This window comes from Harmonia axyridis, chromosome 2 (genome assembly GCF_914767665.1).
Source record: "Harmonia axyridis chromosome 2, icHarAxyr1.1, whole genome shotgun sequence".
Lineage (NCBI taxonomy): Eukaryota > Metazoa > Arthropoda > Insecta > Coleoptera > Coccinellidae > Harmonia > Harmonia axyridis.
This window is the reverse complement of record NC_059502.1, coordinates 21,641,399-21,667,730: the sequence shown is the minus strand read 5'-3', so window position 1 is coordinate 21,667,730 and position 26,332 is coordinate 21,641,399. Positions and strand designations below refer to the sequence as shown.

General features: G+C 37.0%; 1 protein-coding gene across 3 annotated transcripts in view; it reads left to right on the top strand.

Moving 5' to 3' along the window:
• Positions 1-24,677, top strand: part of LOC123672068 (laminin subunit gamma-1) — a 76,913-nt gene extending 52,236 nt beyond the window's left edge. For all 3 annotated transcript variants that reach the window (XM_045606042.1, XM_045606044.1, XM_045606043.1), the window contains 8 exons: positions 3,490-4,331; positions 5,890-6,121; positions 7,115-7,324; positions 9,235-9,537; positions 18,307-18,598; positions 18,736-19,988; positions 21,045-21,415; positions 24,109-24,677. In XM_045606042.1, the coding sequence (XP_045461998.1) occupies positions 3,490-4,331; positions 5,890-6,121; positions 7,115-7,324; positions 9,235-9,537; positions 18,307-18,598; positions 18,736-19,988; positions 21,045-21,415; positions 24,109-24,450 (3,845 nt within the window). In that variant the 3' untranslated portion in view covers positions 24,451-24,677. The remainder of the gene's footprint in view (positions 1-3,489; positions 4,332-5,889; positions 6,122-7,114; positions 7,325-9,234; positions 9,538-18,306; positions 18,599-18,735; positions 19,989-21,044; positions 21,416-24,108) is intronic.
• The last annotated feature ends 1,655 nt before the right edge of the window (positions 24,678-26,332 follow it).

The following is a 26,332-nucleotide window of genomic DNA, read 5'->3' as shown; positions in this document are numbered from 1 at the left end:
TTCTCCGCGTGATCTCCTACAGGACCTTGTGAGGTGATTTTCAATGACTCTTTGGCACATTTCAAACAATACCTCACCAATAACTTGACGGGTGTTGGTTTTCAAATCGTCAATAGTATGAGGATTATTGGCATTAGAATTGGAATAACCTCACAAAAAAATTCAAAGACGATAAATCACAAGATCTTGGTGGCCAATTTACATGACATGACAGACATGATATGGAATTATATGTCATAACATAAAAAAATTCGATATGATTTACATATATGCAGGTCTTGCGATATATTCAATAAATGTACCTATATGTTCTTTATGTAAGTATGTTTTCAGCGTGAATCTACCTACTATCAAAAGTGTACTTGTTCAAAAAAACAGTATAGATGAATTTTGACGGCCTATACCGGTAAAGGAACTTTTTTTACTTAAAAGCAGCAAATTCATTGCATAGCAACGGATCATATTACTGGTTAAGAGAATTTTGTAGCTGAATTTTCTTCGAAAAAGAAGACACTGTTGAACGATATCTGAAACAATATTTTTCCCATAGCATATTTCATCAACTTCGGTTCTTAGAATGTAGGATATTCAATCCAATACATTCCGATGACATTGTCTCTCTACATATCTAACATACTTCAAACAACAGCGACAGATTCCTTCCACTGCTTCTATATCCAATAATCGTAAAACTATACAAGAGCTTAAGATGAAAGCAAAGATCTCCCACAAGTTCAAAACATCCCACGCATAAATGTCGGGTGGTAATGGGTTCTTTGATATTCATGGAGGAAAGATGTGGATGTACACCCACTGCGTTGGATCACGAGCAAACAATGAATATCATGTAGTAGAACACGCTTTTGATGGTCTGTCTTCATGGAATCCAGAAGATTGTTGGGATGTGGCGCTATCATTATTCCCAGAAAGAAGTTACTTACTGAAGGTGTTTTATGTGATTTTTAATGCCTTTACTGTTTTGAAAACGAAATTGAAAAAAAAATTGTTTAAATGAGGGTCAGTATTTCGTTTTCAATATTGAATCAAGTATTTGAAATTTGTAACATTCCAAAATATCCGTGGAGAAACATTGATTTTTAATATATTATTTTTCTTCAAATTCCTTCAGTCTTTACAGAAATCCATTTCACATTGTAGTAAGCATTGATTCTCTTAGAATGAAAAATGGTATTCGACCATTTTCCATAACGAATATTGATTGACAAACCATACGATGTTATATATTTTTTGGGATCAGGAAAAATTAAGCTTTCAAAAAATGGCACAGAAATCTAGTGTTCCCTTATGAAAAAACATAACATTAGTTCATAGCTTCGAAATTAAAAAACCCTTTTGAAAAGACGAGCACACCACTGCATTCTACGTAAAAAAGTGCCTGTATGATGTTCCAATTTCAGAGCTCTATCATCAGTATTAGCAGAGATATAAATGTTTTTCGATATCGCAATTTTTTCAATTTTCGTTTATAACTCGATAACAAAAGAAATTGGCCAAAAATGAATACTACCCTTTTTAGTTTCACAGAAAAAGAGACCGAGAAGGGAGTATCAGATCTCCTCTGGTTTGAAAGTTGTAGTGCCAAAACATCGATATTTGCCCACCCTGTACAACGGTAGATCATTTTCTCTACAAAATTATAGTCTTATTATATTATCTTAATTATGATTAAAGCTATTATCTAACAATTATTCACTTTATTTAATCCAAACTTTCATTCTTGGAATTATTGTGTGCTAGAAGTTGGGTGGAATATTATTCTGTTTCTGTGGTATGAAATTGATTAATGAAAAAAAATTATATTGTAGAATTTAAATAGACGCAAAATATTTAAAAGAATTGCAATTACACTTGTCGTAGATGATGTTTTATGGAAATTCAGTATTCAAAAGGTTTTTCTAGATGTTGAAGTCAGCTTTCGTCTTCTGTATATTTGCTGGACCGAAATGGTTGGTTCAGTACATCCAGTATTGATGATTGTCAGTCTGGAATGTCATTGACAAATTTGCAAAGAAATTTTTTTTTTTGAAAAACTGTTTTTCCTCAATAACTTTCCATGCCTTGGTTCGATAGTTTCTCCGATAACATATTTGGATAGCCCGTGAAAAATACTATCATTGTGATGAGTCGCTTTCCAATATTGCTCATAAGATAAGTCGCAAAATCCAGTGACCCGCTTGCGTGAGACACCCTGTACTTGGTCACAGAGCACAATTTTCCACTGAAGCATGGTGGTTATTCCATAATCCCGATACATTATGTTGTGGTTTATAATCAGACGCAGACACCTTATATGTATCGTAATGATAACCTTAAACTTTGTAACGTTACAATTGCCCATGAGACTCTAAAGACTAATTTCTAGGGGTGGTTTGGCTTATTTATTCAACAAAACTCCTACCCAGGTTTTTACAAATTTAATAAAATTAAAATATTCAATGATCGATCCTTTTCACTCTAAACAAATAATAAAATAGAAACTTAACTTAAAACGATTTTAAATGAGTTACTCTGCTACTAGAATAGAACCTCTTCTGTAAATTATCTTCAGCCTTCTGAGCACCAATTCTTATCAGGAAGCTATAGTACTCCAATCCCCATTCAACGAAGTTGATGTGATAATGCCAGGTATTTCGCAGGTATTCTTTCAGATTCAGGAACCAAAGTGATCTAACATACGTACTATCCCAAATTCTGTATCTCAAGGAAGGTTTCTGTTGTTCCAATTCCACGGGAGGTTTTCTTTGTTCCAATCTGACGGGAGGTGTTCTTTGTTCCAATCTCACGAGAGTTGTTCTTTGTTCCAATCTCACGGGAGGTGCTTTGAGAAAATGAACAACGATATCAGAATATGTTAACTGAATTTACAACTCCTTCTCGGATTTCTAACCAAGAAATTACAAAGAAATCATTACATTTATTATCAAATAAACCTGAGAAGGAGTTTTGCCGACATTATTTGACACAAAAAGGACTCTACCAAACCTGAAATACGTTTCGACAAGATGGATGACTCTAAAAAAAAAACTACTGTTTCAAATTAAATTAACTCATTCTGGTGAGATTATTACTTGTTGAATACAAATATTCATGTTAACACTTACCGAGAATCCCGACACAATTCTCGCCGATAAATCAGATTCCGAGTCTCGAATTAAATTGATAATGACTGAAATCTAAATCTTAGGTACGTATTCTTGCTGAAGTCTCAATAATTATTGAAAATCTTTCAGAAGATTCTCTCTAGATTCGCGCATCTGCGTTCCGGCCGATGGTACACGATATGATACGATTAATTGACAAATTACCGCGTCTTCAAAAATTCCAGTAGCGTAATATGGAATGAAGCGTGCAAAATCGTTGCAACTTGGTTAAAGTCGTATATCATCTAGATCTGTACTGTCGTTCAAATCATCTGTAATATAAAACAAATTACAAGTTGCAAACTAACTCTTAACTTCAAACTTTCAGAATGTAACTGCAACGGATACTCCAACCGATGTTACTTCGACCAAGAGCTCTACGACCAAACGGGGCATGGAGGTCACTGCTTGGACTGCACAGCCAACAGAGATGGTCCCAACTGCGAGAAATGCAAGGTGAACTTCTACATGAGAGACGATGGCTACTGCGTATCATGTGACTGTGATCCAGTTGGCTCTAAACTCCTCCAGTGCAACTCCCAAGGAAAGTGTCAGTGCAAGCCTGGAGTCACCGGTGACAAGTGTGACAGATGCGAGGCCAACCACTACGATTTCGGCCATCACGGTTGCAAGAACTGCGGATGTTCCGAAATCGGATCCATCAACAACGTCCCAAGCTGCGATTCCTACACCGGTACCTGCCACTGTAAGGAGAATGTTGAGGGTAAGCGTTGTAGAGAGTGTAAACCCGGCTTCTTCAATCTGGACAAGGAGAACACCTTCGGTTGCACACCGTGCTTCTGCTACGGCCACTCTTCGCAATGTATCTCTGCAAGCGGTTATTTCAAACACAAGATTACAAGTAGATTCGATAAGAGCTCCGATAGATGGAGAGTTGTGGACAACAGTGGTAGACCTATGGATCTGCACTACGATCCTTTATCGCAGAGTATCAGTTTTAGATCTTTGGACAATGAGATTGTCTACTTCTTAGCTCCTGATAGGTATCTGGGAGATCAGCGAGCTTCGTACAATCAAGTATTGCAGTTCACTCTAAGAATTGGAAAGAATATGGCGCTACCATCTGCGGCTGATGTTATTATTGAAGGTGCTGGGGAGAGGATTGCCCTGACTATATTTGCTCAACATCACACTACTCCCACGATAGAGGTAAAATTTTTATTAATTTCATTATGAATATTTATCATCCTTACTGTAGAAGAAAAATAAGAAGTACTTTTAAGAGGGAACACCACCTCGTGACATTCTTGTGATGTATAACACTTTGCTTCCGCCGTTTTGCAATAGATGACTGTAGCGGTAAGTGTTAGTCGAAATAAATAGATCTTAGATGTCATACAATGAGCTAAGGTCTTTGTAAACAATGCCATCGAAATATTAGTCGATTTGTGTCTTCTGCTTTAATATGAAGAAATCAGCGGCTGGGGCTCATCGAATGCTCTCAAATACCTATGGTGAGGCCGCTATTAGATGAAGAACGTGCCGAGAGTGGTTTCAACGCTTCAAGAACGGTGATTTTGATGTCGAAGACCAGCATTGCCGTGGAAGAGAGTAGGTTTTTAAAGATGCAGAACTGGAAGCAGTACTTGATCAAGACTCGTGTCGAACGGAACAAGAATTGACAAGATTGGGATTGACGCAACAAGCCAATTCAAAAAGGCTGAAAGTCAAGAGAATGATTCAGAAACAAGGAAATTGGGTGCCGTACGAGTTGAAGTCGAGAGATGTTGAACGGCGTTTTTTTGCTTGGGAAATGCTGCTTGCAAGGCAAAGACGGAAGGGATTTCTGCATCGCATTGTCACTGGAGACAAAAAATGGGTTCATTACGATAATCCCAAGCGCAAAAAATCATGGGGATATCCCGACCATGCTTCCACATCGACGGCCAAGCCGAATATTCACGGTTCCAAAGTCATGCTCAGTATTTGTTGGGACCTGCTCGGCGAAGTGTATTATGAGTTGTTAAAACCAACTGAAACAAATATGATGAAGTGACTATGACAATGCTGGACCCCATGTTGCGAATGTGGTCAAGACGTACTTGGAAACGTTTAAATGGGAAGTCCTACCCCACCCGCCGTATTTTCCTTTGGACCATCACTTTTTTTGATCAATGGCACACGGCCTGGCTGACCAGCACATCCGATCTTATGAAGAAGAAAAAAATTGGATCGATTCGTGGATCGCCTCAAAAGATGTCCAGTTTTTTTAACCAGTTCTTTACAATAAAGCCTCGAATTTCGAAAAAAGCGGCGAAAGCAAAGTTGTACGCCTATCTGCAACGTAGATTATTGTTTAAATGAATTATGTGAAAACCCCATAAAAATCGGTGATTCTCTCGAAGAATTATTATTATTTAGTCACGTGGGGGTGTACTTACCAAATGAACGTTCTAATGCATCATGTTGTTTATTGCTTGCCTTACACGTAAGCATGCGCCCTACTTGCGTCTTTAGCTCGAGTCGTAGCTAACGCAGTTGCATTACACTATTTCATGCTTTGAATTTTCAACCTAAATTCTTCATAGAATTAAAATTGAGTGTATTTTCAAAGAATTAAAAATGGTGTAATATGATTGTGTTTGCTGCGACTAGGCCATCTGAACTGCTGTTTAAGAGAAACACCTTTTTATGATTGTCAACATCATTATTTATTCAGGTATGCCATTTTTTTATAATAAGGTTTGTTGATTTTTCTTTATTGCAGCCACAACTATACCGATTCAGACTACACGAGCACCCAGATTACGGATGGGAACCAAGATTATCGGCAAGGGCCTTCATGTCCATTCTAACGAACATTACTGCCTTGAAGATCAAAGCTTCTTACTCATCTCAAGACGTCACTTTCCTAGATGATATCGCTTTAGAAACTGCATCTCGTGGTATTGCCAGTTCACAACCTGCATACTGGGTGGAGCAATGCAAATGTCCTGATGGTAAGTTCATTAACCACTTAGGCCCAGTTTCACCAAACAGCACTTGATCCCAGATTGATTAAAGTCCGCTTGTTACTAAAGCAGGCTTAACAGTGTTTTCTGTTTCACCATGCATCAACCCGTCCGAAGATGATCGCGATTAAATAGTAAAACCATTTGGCAACGTTGTGAACAAAAAGTTATATAGTGTTCTGTATAGTATTAGCAGTGATGACCACCATTGACGCTAGGTGTCAGGTGACATTCATTCATAACTCATAACATTTCAAATCATTTGTCATCTTGTAAACAAAAAACAAAGTTAATTTTTGCCGAAAATGTCGAGTGATATGCTTCGAAATGTCGCAAACTTGCAGAAGTTAAAAAGAAATTATCCCATTTCACAAAACCACACATTCTGGAAAAAAAACTATATAAGTAATTTAATTAACTTATTTATTTTTATTAACAAGTTCAACTGCTTCTTAAATAATATTTCAATCAAACATATCAATAAATTATTCTTTGCAATAAATTTCATAAAACACAAAAACAAAGTTTACATGTATTTTAAATGGGAAATATTGAGCCTATACATATAGTCATATTTTGATAAAATTGACCCAAAAATTAGAAATTTCCGGAAAAATAATTACATAGACAAGAGTTCCATACTGATAAATAATTATTAATCTCAACTTGAAAGGTTATATATAATCCTCCAAAAATGGCCGATTAGTGCTAAATCGCGATTGGTCGATTAAATGGCGCTCTGGAGTGTGGTGAAACGCTACATTACATTAATCGTGATCTAAGGCCTCACTTAAGAGCCAAGTCAAGATTAAAGCATTTGGTGAAACTGGGCCTTACTCTCTCGTGGGAATACCTCCTATTCTCATTCATCAAGACTATTTTAGACTCTTAGACGTATAGATTTTCTTTTCATCCTTTTGTGTACTCCTTTGAAAAGATCTCTGCCTCATTATAATTTCAATAAATGAATTAATCTTTCAGGGTACGTTGGACAGTTTTGCGAATCCTGTGCAACCGGCTTCAAACATTCCAAGTCGTTGTCAGGTCCTTTCATACCTTGCGTGCCATGCGACTGTAATAAGCACACTGATGAATGTGACTCCGATACAGGAAAATGTCGATGCCAGCATAACACAGCTGGAGATAACTGCGAGGTTTGTGCAAGAGGCTTTTATGGAAACGCTTTGGGAGGTAAGTTCAGTTGAGCTCGGATCATACAAGCTTTCTTCAATGGTAGAATCAGGTCTAAATACAGGGTATACTTTGGGATTTATATTCAATGTTTTCCGCTTATCTCTGTTGAAAATATCGAAGTTATGACAGCCAAAACTTTCATTATCTGATATATCTTTTTGGTATACAATAGAGATACAAATGCAACTTACAAAATATCAAGACCAACCGAAAGAAAAATAATTCGTCCAATTATGGTGTTTTGGATAATTAATTTTGCTTTTGATTGCATTTCTAGACAAAAAGTCTTGATCTGTGAGGAGCTAGGTAGAACTGAGCGGACTAACTAGATCTACAGATTATTAAGGTCCAGTTTAGTCCAGCGGATTTGCAGATCTACCTACATGGTCTTTGTAAAACTTCGAATATTGTATACTAACTGACAAAGAAACTGCAACACCCAGAAGGAGCTGTTTAATTTTTTTTTTTAGTGAGAATACATAGATAGTTTAGCAAGGAGTAAATGAAATTTGGAGAAAAAAACGAAGGGTTAACAATTCTTTCTTCATAATTTCTTCAATAATTTGTTTGTCCACCGCGATTACCTATACACTCCCCAGCACTTCTCGGCAATGATGCAATAAAATGGTCTATTTTCCTTGGGGGATACTATCCCAAGCTACCTGTACCTCATGTCTCAGAGCCGCCAAAGTCCGTGGGGGCTGGGGTAAAATTCCAAGCCTTCTACCCATGATGTCCCAAACATGCTCCATGGGCGAAATATCGGGGGATCTAGGCGGCCATGGCAAAAGATTCACATGGGTCGCTTCAAAAAAGTTTGAACTAACTGTGGCAACATGAGGTTGGGCATTATATTGCTGAAATATTGGATTCTCGAGCCGGTTAAGCTAATGGAGAACATATGACTCCACTATTTCTTGAAGGTAACGCAGCGCTGTCATGTTACCTCGAATAAAGAGTAAAGGTGACCTAGTTGCATGAGCAGTAGCACCCCATACCATAACGCCTAATGTCTGGTGTACATGACGCTCAACATCGAACTGAGGTTCACGTCTTTCTTCCCGTGGTCGTCTAACCCTTCTTCAGCCATCATGTGCCTTCAGTGAGAATCGAAATTCATCAGAAAAGACAACCTGATGCCATTCCACATTCCAATGTTCTCTGCACTACTGTAATCTTTGCCGGCGATGCTCAACCGTCAGAGGTAACACAATGCTGCTGTCCAAAAGACCTTATCCGGCGGTCAACCGTTCGGACAGTTACAGGATGGACTTGTTCTCCTAAAAACTCATCAGCCAAAGATCGAATTGTCGCTAATCGGTCTCAACTGGCCATAAGTCTTAGACTTCATTTGCGCCCCTTCGACGTCTGGTGCCTGCTTTTCTTCGATTTTGGGCACTCCGGACAACAGCTCATAACAATAGTTGGATTTCTGTTCGTACGGTTAGCGATTTCTCGAAATGACAACCCCGCCTCCCGTAGACCAATAATTCGACCTCTTTCAAATTCACTTAGTTGGCGATAATTCCGCGTACATGCGCTCTAGGCATTTTAACAACAACTAAACATCAACTTTGGATCTCCTAGAACAGCTGGTTTGTTTTAGAATTTAAAAAACTTGCAAAAAACGACTCATAAAAATTGTTTACAGGGAAAACCTTAACGGTTTTTCGCTACAAATTCAATCATTTACTTCTTGCTATACTATCTATGTTTTACCAAAAAGAATTAAAATTCGAAGAGCTCCTTCTGGGTGTTGCAGTTTGTTGCAGTGGTCAGTTAGTATATGTCTGCTGGCTTAGTAGTTTCTACCAACTTCTTATTCAAATTATAAGATGTTTTCTTTTTTTTTCTTTCATTTTTCGAGTTCACGGACAAAAAATACTCTCTAATCATATGTTTTGTAGGAACCAAAGACGACTGCCAACCTTGCGGGTGTCCTCAAGGAGGTCCTTGTATCCAGATCGACGATGAAATAATTCTTTGTACTGAGTGTCCGGAAGGATACAGCGGACACAGGTGCGACTCCTGTTCTGACGGATACTTCGGCGACCCTCAGGGTAAATTTGGACCGAAGAAGAACTGCACCCTCTGCGATTGTAACCAGAATATCGATGCCAACGCCATCGGCAATTGTGACACCACTAATGGGGAGTGTCTGAAGTGCATTTACAACACTGGTGGACCAAAGTGCGATCAGTGTTTGGAAGGTAGGTTCCTAAATTTCCAAAAGACATGGTAGATGTTTTGATCTGAATCATAGAGTAATAAACCTAGATAGGGGGACTATACGCAATTTTTACATGTCCCCAACATGGTTAGGTTACGTTGTCGGATTGTGATATATTTTCAAAATCCACAATTTTACTATATCATTATGAATGTATATTATATTGAATGAAATATATTTATTTGAGTGATTCCCGATTAACTATGCAAATTTGAATATTTGGAAACCGATATTTTTCCTAAATGTCGAAGTTATAATTAGCAGAATATTTATTATTTTCTATATCTACCTGCTGAAATCCAAGGTATGGCAACTTTTGCTCTCCTAGAGTCATTGGTTGTTTCACGTCGTTTGGCGCGCTTGAAGTTTGTTTTCTGAATTTCTGATATATTTAGGTATTTATTTCAATATATTTTGAGTTAATATGAAACATTGATTCACTATGGGAAATAAGGAGTGCGTTATTTTTGGAGAAACTCGCGAATTGAGTGAAATATCGTATCATGGATATTTTTTCGTTTCCGCGCACTTCTTGTCAAATTTGATAGTTCATGTTGAGGACAAACTTTGCTTACTGAAAATGACATTTATCTATGATTATTACTGAGAGATCGAAAAATTTTCTGAAAAGAAACTCAATCGCATAAATCGCTGAAGAACGAGTCAATTCCAACACCACATTCATAAATCTAATTGCAACTATTGATTTACAGCAAGATTTCCGGAATGGTGCCTTCTAACTAAGCCGAAATAGAAAAAACACGTTAAAGTCGATCAGAAAGTCATGTTCATAGTTTTTTTTTAAGCGGTATTGTGCAAATTTTGCAAGATGATAATAGTACCTAAATAACAATTGCATGAGCTCATTGATCGGAAAAGAATAGATTTGTTAAAAAAAATAATCGATTCTGCACTTTCGACAACAATTCTAATTGACAATAATGTTGGACACAAAAAGTCTGAACGAAAATCCTCCTTATCTGCCTGATATGGCTACATTAGATATTTTCCTTTCAAATTTCGCATTACTATTTCGAGACTCCAATTTTCAGTCTATTGAAGTCATGAGAGGAATTCTCAGCGACTACTGAAACTTTGTAACTTGATGCAATGATCAGATTTTATGATGCAATGAATTTGAATGTGTTTTATTGACCAACTCTCGGAACTTTTTTGACAATTTTGAAAATTGGTCGATAACTTTCCTGTCCCAGTACCCTATGCGGATCATTGGTAACTTTTTGACATTGTAATGTATGGAAAATTATCTACCAATAGGTGTGGTTTTATGCTTCCTCGATCTTCGCTTATTGAAAATCCATTCATAATTAGTTATTTTCAGTTTTTTAACACAAATATCTGCCGAAAAGATCTAATACATAACAAGTTCCATCAAAATCGGGATAGTATAATGCGGAATATTTAGATCCTAGGTCTTATTTCGTATTGTATGAGTATCTGACAAATGTTCTTTTTGAAATATTCAATTGAATTCCATCTGAAACCATTATAATACAGTACCGCAATTTTGTACTTTCATTCATCACTAATGGGAAAATTTGAAAAATCTATTTTTTAGAGTTTCGTGTACTCGATTATCTCGAAAATGGTACATTCTATAAAAAAATTCAGATAATATTTTTTTTCGAAGAAGCTCTGTTGAATTCAGAAATGAAATGATTTTTTATTCAAGAAGAAAATAGTGGTGTAAATTTTCAATAGGAAGAGTATCATTGCACCCCTATATCTACGTCACTGGATAATATTGATCAGAGACACTTACCTAATTTGAAACTTTACATTATCTAGACTTCAATGTAAAAATCAAAACAATGAATGTAATAATACTAAAGTTATGAGTAAATAACTGATTTTTTTTTCAAACTTTAACTGTATCACTAAAACGGAGCTTGTTAGGATATATGTTTATAAGAACTTTTTTTCATGAAAAAAGTTGTTCTATCCGACGCCAAAGTTATTAAAATTAAATCTAGACCACCCTTCATAATTAAAACTCAGAGATGTTGATTCAAATTGATATCAATAAATTCTTCTTCTTCTTCTTCTTCATATTTTAAGCCTGTGGCTTGTATTCTCCAATTATTATGCCTCCTGTGAGATCGAAGTCCATGAGTCTCTCCATCGTTTTGGTGGTCTCCCCAACGGTCTGCGTGTTCCCGGTGTTCCGTCTCTCACAATCTTCGCAATTCTTCCATCGCCCATTCTTTCCACGTGGGCATTCCATAATCTTCGCCTATTGCGACCCCATCGGACTATATCCGGAACCCCACATTCGCTGCGAATATCTTCATTTCTTCTTTTGTCTCGTAATGTGAGGCCCAGGACGTTTCTGAGCACCTTCATCTCAGCAGTTCGCAGTGCGTTCTTCATTACTTTAGTATCGGCTCTCGTTTCGATACCGTATGTCATAATTAGGGATGGGACGGTATTTCAATACCGCGATTTTGGAGCGGTATTTTATAGGAGCGTTGTCGCCCGTTCCAAAAACGTAAAGTAACCGGTTCCTCAGTAACGTAGTGATAGTCACGGCGTAGCTGCACCGAACTTTGACGGATGGAACTGAAACGTGAGTCACGAGGCGTTCGGTAACAGGTGTTAGTTGTTTCTATCAACTGTTTCTACATCGTTACTTCGTTTTTCAATTACATTTTTACAGGGAATTGGGGAGGAAGTACAGAATGATTATAACAGATTAGGATAGTCATTTTATACGTAGGTAGTAATCAATTATTTATACATTTAGGTAACCTGAGTGGAGGGTAGGAAGATTTACTTTAAATTTATATCTATCGGTGATGGTTGAAATGAAACATGTTGAAATCAATGATTCACGTTTACATTTTCCCTAATTTGTTTGATATATTAAATATACTAAGTAGGTGTATGAATGTCAGATTGACAGTTAATTAATTAAAAAGTTACGTTTTGATAAACGTGTTTTTCCTAAGATATTTCCTTCAAGTTCAAACTTCAACAGGTTATGGGCTCAGTGCCGCAGGACTAGTGAAAAATAGAAATTTTGAGTTGTCAATTGAACTGATCAGTATTCGAATTTACGTTTTGTAAGAATAGACAGTTATGGAAACAACAAGAATCAAAATTGGTTTACTTGAAGGAAAATCTAACTGGACGACTTGGAAATATAAGTTGTGCATTCTACTACGAGGAATTCCAGGCGCGATTGATGTCATAGAAGGTAGAATTGGGTCTCCAACACCTACGGCAGCAAACGCAAGTGCAGAAGATAAATCGAAGTATGAATCCGATTTAGAATTTTTCACGAAAGCAGATTGTAATGCACTTCTAATCATGACAACCAATATGACGGAGGAGACGCTTCAGAAAGTTATGCGATTCTCAACAGCACGTGAGGTTTGGCTAGAACTGCATAGATTATACGATGGAAATGCAGAAGATAAGACATATGATTTATGTACGCAGTTTTTCAGTTATAAGCGACAGCCTGGAGATGACATTGCCACTCATACATCAAAACTGAAAAATTTGTGGAATGAACTACAAGTTGAGATTGTAAAAGATAAAGAAGCAGCCAATAGTTCATGTAAATGTAACTTGCCAGAGATTTTACTTATATGCAAGATTTTGGGTACTTTACCAGATGAGTATTTTTCGTTCAGGTCGAGCTGGATGCTGATGGCAAAAGCTGAAAGAAAAATCGACAATCTCACAAATCAGTTGTGTGCTCACGAGAAAGCATTGTTGAGCAAAAGTGAATACAATCAAGAAGCTTTGATTGTAGAAAAAGCTAGTTCAAGCAAACCAAAAATGAAGCAGAAAAAAGGTTTTATTTGCAATTATTGCAAAGCACCTGGACATATAGTTCGCCATTGTATGAAGTGGAAATCTGATGGAAGACCTCCTAAACCAAAGAAGCATACAAGCGGTGATACAGTAGGACAAGGCAGTAATGTTAATATGTCTCTTCTTGCAGTGACCAGTAGCGTACTTTCTGTCGATTGTGATCAAGATAATTGGTTTGTTGATAACGGTGCAACAAATCATATCACTAATCGAAATGATATTTTTGGAGAATTCAAGTCATTCGATGAAACTCACACGGTTACCACAGCGAATGGAGATTCCATTGTAGCTATCGGAAAAGGTACTATTACCGTAGAAGCATCTAATGAAGGCAAATCAGAGAAATTCACTCTAACCGATGTTTGGTATGTTCCTAGTATAAAGAAAAATCTATTTTCTGTTCTGTCTGCACAAGATAAACATCCTAATAGTGAATTTATTTCCAAAGCTGAAACGTGTTGCTTTATAATTGATGGACAAGTGAAACTTGTTGGGGCACGAAACCGATATGGTGGGTTATTCAAACTGTCTTTGAAAAATGTTATGCCAGTTACAGAAATGCAAGTGAATCTGATTTCGAATGACAATTTATTGCAATTATATCACGAAAGACTTGGTCATCAAAATAAAAGGCACATAAAATCTGTTATATCATGCGAATTGGGCATAAACGTGAAACTGGACAGTGAATTATGTGAAGGGTGTATATACGGCAAAGCTCATAGACTAAAATTTGGAACTAGAGAACGTGCAAAAATGCCAGGTGAACTCATACATTCGGATGTATGTGGACCTTTTGTGAACTCTCTATCGGGATATCGTTATTTTGTCCTGTTCAAGGATGATTACAGTCGTTTCCGTTATGTTTATTTCATTAAGGAGAAATCTAATGTCCCTGATGCGCTAAAAATTATGTTAGCTGAATCTAAAGTTGCAGGACATGTAGTCAAGGAGCTCCTTAGTGACAATGGCGGTGAATTCGATAGCAAACGAGTGAAAGACATCCTACAACAGAATGGAGTTCGGCAGAGATTAACAATGCCTTACACGCCGCAACAAAATGGTTGTTCTGAGAGGGATAATCGAACTGTTGTTGAGACTGCAAGATCAATAATGCACGCACAGGAGGATTTACCACAGTATTTATGGGCTGAAATGATCAACACAGCCACATATATTTTGAACAGGTCAGGTGTTTCCAGTATCGATGACAAATCTCCCTATGAAGTATGGTTCGGCAAGAAATGTAGCTTGAAACACATGAGAATAATAGGAACTATTTGCTATGCTCATATTCCAAAACCTTCTCGTAAGAAGATGGACAAGAAGGCTGTCAAAGGTATATTGATTGGTTACGACAATCATGACGGCTATCGTATATGGTGCAAAGAAAGCAAGAAACTGATTAGATCTCGAGATGTTGTTTTCAATGAAAAACTCCTTGACTCTACTGGATCAGATGAAGTCCCTATCATTCCACCTCCACAACAAGCAGTAACGACATATGACTCAGTGGAAGAGGAAGGAAGGAGCAAAGGCGAGTCGTTGCAGAATGAGGAAAGTGAAGAGGAGTATTACCAAGAGGAAAATTTTCAAGAAAACAAACGGGTTGATTTAGAAAAAGAGGTTGAAAGTAGACAATTGAGAGACAGGTCGGAAATCAGAAAGCCTGCTAAATTCGATGAGTTTGTCATGAGCATGTCTACAAACATTTTGGAAATCAAAGAACCGTTGAGTTATGAAGAAGCGATAAGAAGTGATCAGCGAGTACAGTGGTTAGAAGCTATGAAAAATGAGATGAAATCACTAAAAGAAAACGATACTTGGGTTCTGGAAAAACTACCGAACGGCAAGAAAGCGATCCCTTGTAAGTGGGTTTTCAAAGTCAAAACAAATCCGGATGGTTCAGTGGATAGATACAAGGCTAGACTTGTTATAAAGGGTTTCTCCCAGAGAAAGGGTGAAGACTATGACCAGACATTCAGTCCCGTGGCGAAATCTGGTACAATTAGGGCATTATTGAGTATCGCAGCTAGCGAAAATATGTCTCTGACTCAATTTGATGTTTCAACCGCCTTCCTTTATGGAAAATTAGAAGAAGACATCTTCATGAAACAGCCAGAGGGATATCAAGATGGTTCAGATAGTGTATGCCATCTCAAGCGTAGCCTCTACGGTCTCAAGCAAGCACCCAGATGCTGGAACAAGAGATTCGGAGAATTTTTGACCAAACTAAATTTCCATACGAGTGATGCTGACCCCTGTCTTTTCGTAAAGAGACAAGGAAAAGATATAATGATCCTAGCACTTTACGTAGATGATGGTCTCTTGGCTTCAAATAATGAATCACTGAAAGAAGATTTCCTGAGAAATCTGAAAAGTGAATTCAAAATCACAATGAAACCAGCTTCATATTTCCTTGGGTTGGAAATAGAGAAACAAGAAGATGGATCAATTCGAGTGAGCCAAGCAAACTATACAAGAAAAGTGTTAGAACGTTTTGGAATGGGAGACTGTAGGCCAGTTTCTACTCCTATAATAAATGAACGTAGTCAACAAGGGAAGGAAGAGGAAACTAATTCAGAAGTGGATTTCCCATATAGGCAAGCGGTTGGGGCGTTGATGTATCTCATGACTGGTACTAGACCCGATATCGCTTATGCAGTTGGTTTTGTATCGAGAACTCTCGAAAATCCAAATTTTGCTGATTGGATCCGAGTCAAACGAATTTTTCGTTACCTTCAAGGCACCATCAACTATGGAATCACCTATAAACCTCATCATAAGCATTATGGTATAGAAAGTTTTAGCGATGCAGACCATGGTGGTGATGAGACTACAGGGCGTTCTACTACAGGTGTAGTATGTTTGTATGCTGGTGGAGCGGTGTCGTGGCTAAGTCAGAGACAGTCATCAGTTGCCATATCAACAACTGAAGCCGAAGTTGTTGCTGCAAGCGAAGCAGCTAGAGAATTAGTGTGGTTAAACCGTCTCTACTCTGATATTATTGAGGTGAAAAGCGTTCCTCAATTAATGGTTGATAACGAGGCTGCAATCAGATTGGCACAGAATCCTGAATACCACCGTCGCACGAAGCACATTAAAATAAGACATTTTTTTGTTAGAGAACTTGTCACAGATGGTTCTGTCGAAATCAAGAAGGTTGCATCCGAATTTCAGATAGCGGATATCATGACAAAGCCGTTATTCAAGCCAAGACTTCAAACTCTTCGCAAAAGCATGGGCGTAGACCAGAAAATCCAACAAATCAGTCAATGAGGGAAGGTGTTGAAATCAATGATTCACGTTTACATTTTCCCTAATTTGTTTGATATATTAAATATACTAAGTAGGTGTATGAATGTCAGATTGACAGTTAATTAATTAAAAAGTTACGTTTTGATAAACGTGTTTTTCCTAAGATATTTCCTTCAAGTTCAAACTTCAACAAAACATATCATTTACAAATTGAAGTGAAGAAAATATCCAAAAATTCAATGAATCGAATGACTGATTAATTATATGAAAGAAATAATGAGTGAAAATATAATATTCATAATGACATGAATTTTTGAGAAATATTTTCCATATTTATGAGATGAAAATGAAAAAAAAATCGGAAGGAATTTTATTTAAAGTTATTAATAATATTGCTTTCACTCTAAATTTTTGGTCAGCTTCAAAATAAGTTCTATTAACAAAGCCTAACAATGTTCCTCTCTTGGAAAGAAGAAGTTGAACATATTTGATACGAAAAAAATATGGGGAATTTTTTATTGAGGTGTCGTTTGTAGATCCTATCAACCTTTGTTAAGTTGTAGTTATTCTCAGCCGACAGTCACCAAAGAAGTATTTTGTTTTATGATCTTGTAATAACAAGATCATAAAACATAATACTTTCTATGGAGGAACCTACACAATAGCATAGAATCACGTACAACCTCAATCAACAATGAAATCGGTCCGAAGATTCACCTAACAGTCCCAAGTTGGGAATTCCAAATTCCTAACTACCGACCGTCTCGCTACTGAGCGAGGAACGAAGGTGCCGACCTTCGTTCCTCCGCCGCTGGAGTTGGTCCTCTACCTAGTCGCAACTCGTAATCGTCTACGCCGTCTACGGTTTCGTTTCCTGTAACCACAGTTACAAAATCGCGGTATTTTGGAGCGGTATTTTTCTGGAGCGGTCGCGAAAGTAACGCGACTGGTAAGTAACCGGTATTCGCATCCCTAGTCATAATTGGTCTCACAATAGTTTTATATATTCTGACCTTGGTTTGATTGCGCATGTGTTTGTTGTTCCACACAATGTCTCCAAGAGCACCCGATATTCTTGCCGCCTTATTTGCTTGTTCTTTAATTTCCCGAGTTCTGTCCTGATTGGACGAGATCTGCACGCCCAAATATGCAACCCTCATAACCTGTTCTATTGGTCGGTCCTCAACTACAAGTTTACATCTAATTGGTTCCTTTGAAACGACGAGTGATTTGGTTTTTGTGGTAGATATTTCCATGTTCAATTTTTTTGCCTTTGTGTAGAATTTAAACAAGAGCCTCTGTAGATCGTCTTCGCTCTCAGCCACAATTACTGCATCGTCGGCGTAGCAGATTATCTTTATTTCACCGGTTGTTAGCTTGTATCCTCTTGCTGTATTCTTCAAATCTTCTATTATATCGTCCATTATTATGTTGAATAATTGGGGACTCAAGGAATCTCCTTGTCTTATTCCTGTTGGTGTTGGTATTTCGTTTGTGAGACCGTTGTTTGTCATAATCCTAGTGGATGTTTCATGATTTAGTTCCCCTACAATCCTTACAATATCACTGGGAACATGTTTCTTCTTCATGATACGAGTGACATCTCATAATCAATAAATTCTAACATAACAAATTCTTCGATTTGTAGGTTTCTGGGGCAACCCTCTCGCTTCTCCCAGAGGAAACTGCCAACAGTGCGAATGCTATCCCCCTGGTACCGAGCTCAACCCATCAGGTCTACCAATTTGCAACCAAGTATCAGGTGCTTGTCACTGTAAGCCCCACGTAGGCGGAAAGAATTGTGACGTATGTGAGGATGGCTACTACAACTTACAAAGTGGTCAAGGTTGCCAGACTTGCAACTGCGATCCCATCGGTTCCTACAACCAAACTTGCGATATCTACTCGGGACAATGTTTCTGTCGACCAGGGGTTACTGGGTGAGTAAAAAATCAATGTTTACTAATAATAACTCTTTCATAATGATGCTAACAATGTACCAATTACGTGTCAGTAGAAAGAAAGCATCAAAATAATTCAGAGTATAGAAATGTTATTCCTTATTTTGTTTTTACAGATTACGATGCGATCACTGTGAGCCAAGAAAGTATGGTTTCTCCCTGGACGGATGTAAAGAATGCGAATGCGACTCCATAGGTTCCAAGGATTTACAGTGCGACGCATCAGGACAATGCCCGTGCTTGGACAACGTTGAGGGTAGAAGATGTGACCGCTGCAAAGAGAACAAATTCGACAGGCAGAGAGGTTGCGTCGACTGTCCCGATTGCTACAACCTTGTGCAAAATGCAGCCAGAGCACATAACGATAAACTCGACAAGCTCAGGGACGAACTGGAAGAAATCGAGAACAGGCCTACGGTTATAAATGATGAAGAGTTTCCGGAAGAACTCAAGAACCTTCAAGAGAGCATCAATGAATTTCACTCGAAGGTGGTAGAAGCAACTGGCGAAAACAGCATCATCAAACAAGTCCAAGATATAAGGAATAGGGAGAAGGATATCACAAGAACCTTGTCTGAAATAGAGGAAGATGTAGAACTGGCTATAGACAAATCGAACCTTGCTTCGCAAAACATTTCAAACAGCGAGGATGATCTAGAAACAGCCGAAATCAAGCTGAACGATCTCAGTTACGCCTTCGAAACAGAAGCTAAGGTAGCGCTTGAAAATGCGGTCAATAGAGCCAAAATTGTAGGACAGCAATCTGAGAAGATGACGACAATAGCTCAGGAAGCCAGAGAACTCGCTGATAAACTTGAACAACAATCTCAGGAACTTATCAAGAAAGCTAACGAGGCTAAAAATAAATCAGAAGATGCTTATGTTCTAGCTGAAAAAGCCTACAACATGCAAGAAAATGTGGTTCCCAGTAAGATCAAAGATTTGAAAAATGAGCTGTCCAAAATTGAAGCCAACCTGAACAAAACTAAACAGCTCAGCGAAACTGCCAGTGTAAAGGCTAGGGAAGCCAAAAATGAAGCTCTATCGTTGTTGAGCCAAGTGAACAACTTGGTTGTACCGGATATAGACGTTTCGAAAGAAAAACAGAAGACGGAACAGATCAAACTAGAAGCAGATCGTATAATGACTGAAGTCCAGCAAATCACCAAGGATAACGAAGAAATTTTGATGGACATACACGAACAATTGTACAGTGGAGAGGAAATGTTGCAAAAAGCAGAAGATCAACAGTTTGTACTCGGCCAACAATTGAATGACATCGATCTTTATGATATCCAAACAACGAAAACAGTTGAAGAAGCTGATAAGCTGTTGAATTCGACAATGGAAACGTACCAGATTTTAAGCGGTGAGTAGTTCCTCATTTGGGTTTATTACTTCCAATAATACAACTTTACAATCGTTCGATGAAAAACATTTCGATTCTTCTTGAAATTTTTGCAGTTTACTTTTTGGGATGTGTAGAATCCAAAAATCTAAAAAAAATTGTCCGTTCGCCGTTCGGAACTTTTCTCAAAAAGTATAAGAGCTATTTGCATAAAATTTGGTACAGCGGTTGGTTGGTATACAGTTTTGATCGTCCAAGCTTGAGAACATGATCCGCTCAATATCAGCTCTTTTAGTTTCAGAGTAATGAATTACAAAATATTATTTCCGGTTCTGTAACCTCTTACAAGCTCTAAGCTGTCACAGAAGCCAAGAGAATCGGGATAGAAAATATATAAAGCATAAAATCATAAACATTGAGTTTTGTAACAAATGAACCCGGGTTCGAATTGCTTGATATCTTCATATTTTTGCCAACCTTTCAAGATGTTTCGGTAGAAATAGAGGATAATAAACCATAGTGTGAAATTTACAATGTTTTCAACTCAATTGTGATATAAATCTCCAGGAATCTCTCAAGTCCTAATGAATTCCAGTATAGTTCAGCTCTATGTGGTTTCATTCTACTGATGACATACATTATTGTCCTTGCAAAATATTCATTTGTCGCTAGAGAAGACCTATTTAAAGAAAAGGAACACTCATCGATATAAAAATAGTTTTTTTTTCTCTGCAGAAGTTCCAGATGAAATGTTCAAAATTCTTATGTACGGTGAAATATAGCGATTCTGTTAGTTTTCATTTCCCTTCCTTATTTTTTCACTTGATAAAGCCTTACAAATATAATCTGATCATATAAGCAATCTGCTTGAAGGGATTCTCAAATCAATTTTGTCGCTAAGTTTGTACAAATGTCCTATATAAAAGGAGGACGACTGATTATTTAATTTCAAGTGTGTTTAGCGATTCTGGCAATATGTCTTAAACACAAAGAGAACTTTGTGAACATTTAACTTGAGATTACCGTGATTCAATCAAAAACTCAAGTACAATATATTAAAAATGATCTCTTCAACAGATTTCGATAAGCAAGCTCAAGAGAAAAAGCAAGAGGCCCTAGAAGCTCTGAGTAGAGTTCCTGAAATTCAAAAGCTAATCGATGACGCATTCAGAAAGTATGATGAAGGCCATAAAACCCTCGAAGATGCCAAGTTGTACTCGAACAATGCACTCAAGAAGGCCGTCCAAGCTCTAGATCTTGCTCAAAACGCTTCAACTGATGCCGAAAAGATCAAGAACGAAGCCATTCTGTTGAATCAGAACACCACAGAACTGAACGACGAAGCCATTTACATGGGTGAAAGGCTGCAGAGGACCGAATCCGAATTCAAGCATATTTTCGAACAAAACCAGGTCAACGACTCTCTGATTGCTATAGCTAAAGAAAAGGTACCTATAGATATTTAATTTTTTTTCATTCTTTTTGATATTCCAGAAATAGTATGACTAAAATCAGGCATCCCTTCACATCAACAGTGTACTCTACCCTCCCAGATCCACTATACTCTACGTTATGATACAAAAACTCTTTTATCTTAGCATGGTTACCTTTTCGATTCATCGTTACTGCAAAACCCAACTCGTTTTTGATTAAAAATGGTAAAATTCTTGTTCTTAGCCCAACACACACCAAACCCAAGCCCAGTATATTTATTCAACCATATAAATTCATACTCTGTGACATAAAAAAAATGCAACACCAAGAAGACTTTGAAATTTTGTGGCAAAACTTGGCAGAGTTAAAGGTTGTGTTTGATCGAAATTTTGTTCGAAGTAACCTTGTGGCTATGGCAAATTTGACGTTTTACTTACTATAATCGAAATGATCGGGTATAGTTCTTGAAAGATGAAGTTAATGGTTTTGTGAGCTTTTTGCGTTTTGATAATTTAATTGTACCTAGAGTAAGGAAATGTGTGAATTGTCTGTATAAAAGTGATTTTTCATCGAGAGAAATATCTAATGGTCTTCATCGTAACTAATCCTCTATAGTAGAGTGTTATCAAGCATGGTCTAGACAAAGTTAACAACGCCATAGACTTGGAAGTCGATGGCCAAGATAAACAAATGGAATCCAGAACCGCCATCTTGGAGTATTAACATCAAGAGACCCACTCTCGATTACAAAATCAATAACCGATCAATGGTTTCCAAATTCAGGAAATCGTATAACTCTTCGTATAGTTTACCGAAGAATAACAGATTTGGGTTTGCAGTCCTAACAACCACACCTTTCTACTAGACAACTAGACTGAGTGGTGAAAAGGCACGGTGCAATAGTATTCTATTGAGCTGCATGTGCCCCTCACATGATATTGGATGCTATTGTTTAGGAAAGCATATCTTGGTTGGTATTCATCCTAGGCAATACGAATACCAACCGATAAATTGATGAATTGGTAGAACGTCATATGCTTTGATTCCATAAAGAACCAGGAGATCCTATTTTCCAACAGGATAATGCCACAATGTAAGACATTCTATGGAGCGCTAGTGTTAGCACTGAACATCTTGATCTTGCTGTGGCTGCTCAGATAACCCTATTTTTTCCTATCGAACATTGTGTGGCATATGTTGAGTAAAAAACTAAAACGATAAGCTAATCCTACGTAAACACTAGTCTAGAAGCTCTTAGGTATGAATTACCTGGAATGCAACACTTCAGGAAGAAATCGTTCACCAGGTGGTAGTCATGTCAAATTAACATTAACACAATTAATTAATTATTAATATAAATACCTTTATCTTTTGTTTAATTTCTTTCATATTTTGATCAACTAGTTCAACATTTCTACATTCTTTATGTCACAGAATATATTTTCTTATGTGGTAGAAAAGACTCATTTTTTTCTCATTCTATATTGTCCATAACGACAACTTAATAATAATAATAATAAAATTTATTTCAAAGTATGTTTCACAACAATCTACAGATCAATCATGAGCATAAGATGAAATATCGTCATTCAAGTTTGGATCATCCATCAAAATATTCGCTTAGACAGTACAGTTCCATCTCGACCAGCAAATTCTTGACCTTCGTCTTGAATAGGCTCATAGATGAACATGTTTTCACATTATCTGGCAGTTTGTTGAAAAATCTTATACCTGCATAATTTGGATGCGTCTCTGTTATGTGTAATATATGCTTGGGATAGCTAATGTTAACTTTTCTTGTATTATAACTGTGAAAAGAGCCTACTTCTGAGAACAAGTTTCTATTTTTGTAGATGTACATTATTGTCTCAAGAATGTACAGCCCATATATTGTTAATATCCTATTCTTCTTGAAGATACCTCTGCAACTTTGGGTACATTTCAATCCGAACATCGCTCTCATTACCCTCTTCTGAACTCTGAACAGTTCCACCATGTTGTAGTGGCTTCCCCATACAATAATACCAAATCTCATGAGGCTTTCGAAGTTGGCAAAATACATTATTTTCATTGATTCCTCATTCAAATACTTTTGAATAACTCTCATGGAGTATGCCACTGAGTTAAGTTTTTTTCCCAATTTTTCAATGTGTTCCGTCCATATTAGATTTTCTTGTATAGTGATCCCTAGAAATTGTGTGGAATTTTCTGGTTTTATGCCTTGACCTGATAGCGTAATACTGTTAGGAGTCTCAATCTGTTGCTGTTTAGTTCGAAACAGGATAACATTAGTTTTGTCAGTATTCATAATCAATCCATTATTTAAAAACCATTGTTCCAACTGTTGAAATAGACTGGAAGCTTCAGCTATCAGATCAGGATAGCTAGCATTTGCAACTAATATATTTTTGTCATCTGCATAACTTGTGATGTGGCATGCGCCTCTTGATCGTACAATTCCAATCACATCGTTCACAAACACAATAAATAGCAATGGCCCCAGTATGCTACCCTGCGGTACTCCTATATTATTTTCCTTGATATCTGATTTGTTTACTTTTCCATCTTTGACAATTTTAGTTCTTTGAGTTCTCTCACTTAAGTATGGTTTAATCCATTCCAAGGCATCTCCTCTTATCCCATACCTTTCCAGTTTGTACAGTATATGGCGATCTTAGATCAGAGCTGATACTTTATATCATTCCAGGTTGGAATAGCTGGCAAGGAAACCCATGAGGCAGGAGCGAAGGTCAGCGATTTACTAAAAAATGTACAAGCAATAATCGACGAGTTGGAGAACCTCCCAGATATTGATGAAGAAGCTCTGGACCGACTTCAGTTGAAATATAAGCAAGCTGAAAACCGCGTCAAAGAAGCAAAGTTGGATGAGAAACTTGCTGAGTTGCAGAAGCAGCAGGACGCTCATAATATCATGATGGCCGATTACGAAAGAGAAATACAGAGGCTACAAAAAGATGTGGATAACATTGAACAGATAGCTAGAGCTTTGCCAGAAGGTTGTTTCAACAGGGTGGAGCTTGAACCTTGATTCGAAATATCGTTTTCTTAAATAACGATAAGGTTTTTAAGATAATATCCAGTTTCTATCAGCTATTGAAATGAATATTTGAATTTTTGACCACAAAAATATATATACCAAAGAATGGTTGGATCCTGCTGTTTGTTTTTACATTTTTTCGAGGCCATATTTTCTCATATTCCATTTATTAGGCTAAGCTGAAATTATACTTAGGTTTGATTAAATTTTCTCTACAAGTTTTTTGTTTCATTATGCTATTCATTTTAGAAAACTATCTATAGAATTCATGATAGACAATGATATATATCTTTCATTTCACAGCATAACAACGGTTTTTTCTACTCAATACTTCAATTAATTGAAAAAAAGATGTTTTGATCTACGTGGTGTAATTTTTTTCACCTAACTCTAATACCGTCAGCACCCCCAGCAAAGAGATGTTAGTTATAAGAAATTGCATTGTTGTTTGTAAATGCACGAAAATGCAAATTGTGATATTTTGGTAAGAAAAGACAACAAAGTGTAGGTTATTTGAATTATTTGACGTTATGACAAAAACAGAGCCTACACCATAATCTGCTATGAAACATTTCACAGCATACTTTTCTTATTTTGGCGCTTTTAAGTAGAGTAGGTAGGTAACTATAAATCAACGAATGATCGATAATATGAAAAATCAGTCTGTATAATGGATATCAATTGAAGGAAACGATGACTTATTCTAATGGATTTGTATTATTCAATTATCTTAATCGGCCACTTCTGATTCAACTACATTTGATACAGGAACAAGTCACCAGTCCAAGACATAATTTTATCATATTCTACACTACTCATAATAATTATGTCTTGATAAAAGGTATAATATCCAAAGAATACAAAAGTTATCGATCTACCAGTTTGTTATTTAAAATCATCTACTAGTCAATCGAATAATAGCAATACCAATAAATAGAAGAATTGTTGAAATTTCAATAGAACACTGTCCATAACGATATCTATTTGATGGTTCACCCTCCTCAGAGGATTGCGATGCTTTATCCCAGGAACAATGATGGAATCTTCTGTATGGAACTCAGTGTTCCCTGCCTTATACATCTTCCACCTCCCTAATAGAGCGTGGCGGACTTTACGTTAGCACGGTTGGGTTTATGTCTCAAGCAGTGCCAATCCTCCGAGAGATGCGCAGCCCACGAAAAGCAAAGAGTCATTACACTATGAAGCAAGAAGATGATATCTAATTCCCGAGGTCAGGGTGAAATGGGCTTGATTGAATTCGAACAGAAAAAGAATGTTCACAATCCTTGCGCTTCCTTCTACATTATAGTTATTCGAAAATCTTCATTATCGATATTGTTATTGTCTAAGAATAAAACTCAAGAATAGGTCTGTTCAAAATGATAAACCAACGATTGAACTAATGAAATTGGCAAAATCATAACAAACATGCTACATGCAGGATATATCTGTGTGCAGCATACAGGGCGTTACTTATCATAAAAAGTAATAGGTCTTAATTCAAGGATAAGTCCATAAGCTTTATAATTTCTGAGTAATGGAATAACCGATTGTGAATTATCCTATTCAATTAAATTGTATTGTTTACACCTGATCTTCACAAATCCAGTAATAATATAGGTAACAGAACAAAGTAGGTAATTAAAAATGTTCCACTTTTCTTTTTAAGTGAATTAACTTATTGAAGATACAATCATTACTGCAATAAGATTTATCGGGCCTATTAACATCCTGAAAAAACCTATATACAAATTCAAACATAAAATAGAGCAGATTATATAAAAATTCTCTAACAATGGGTATAGCACTACTTTCTCGTCATTCGCTCCTAAAAAGTCAACCCTCAACGCTAGGTTATTTTCTGTTCTGCAAC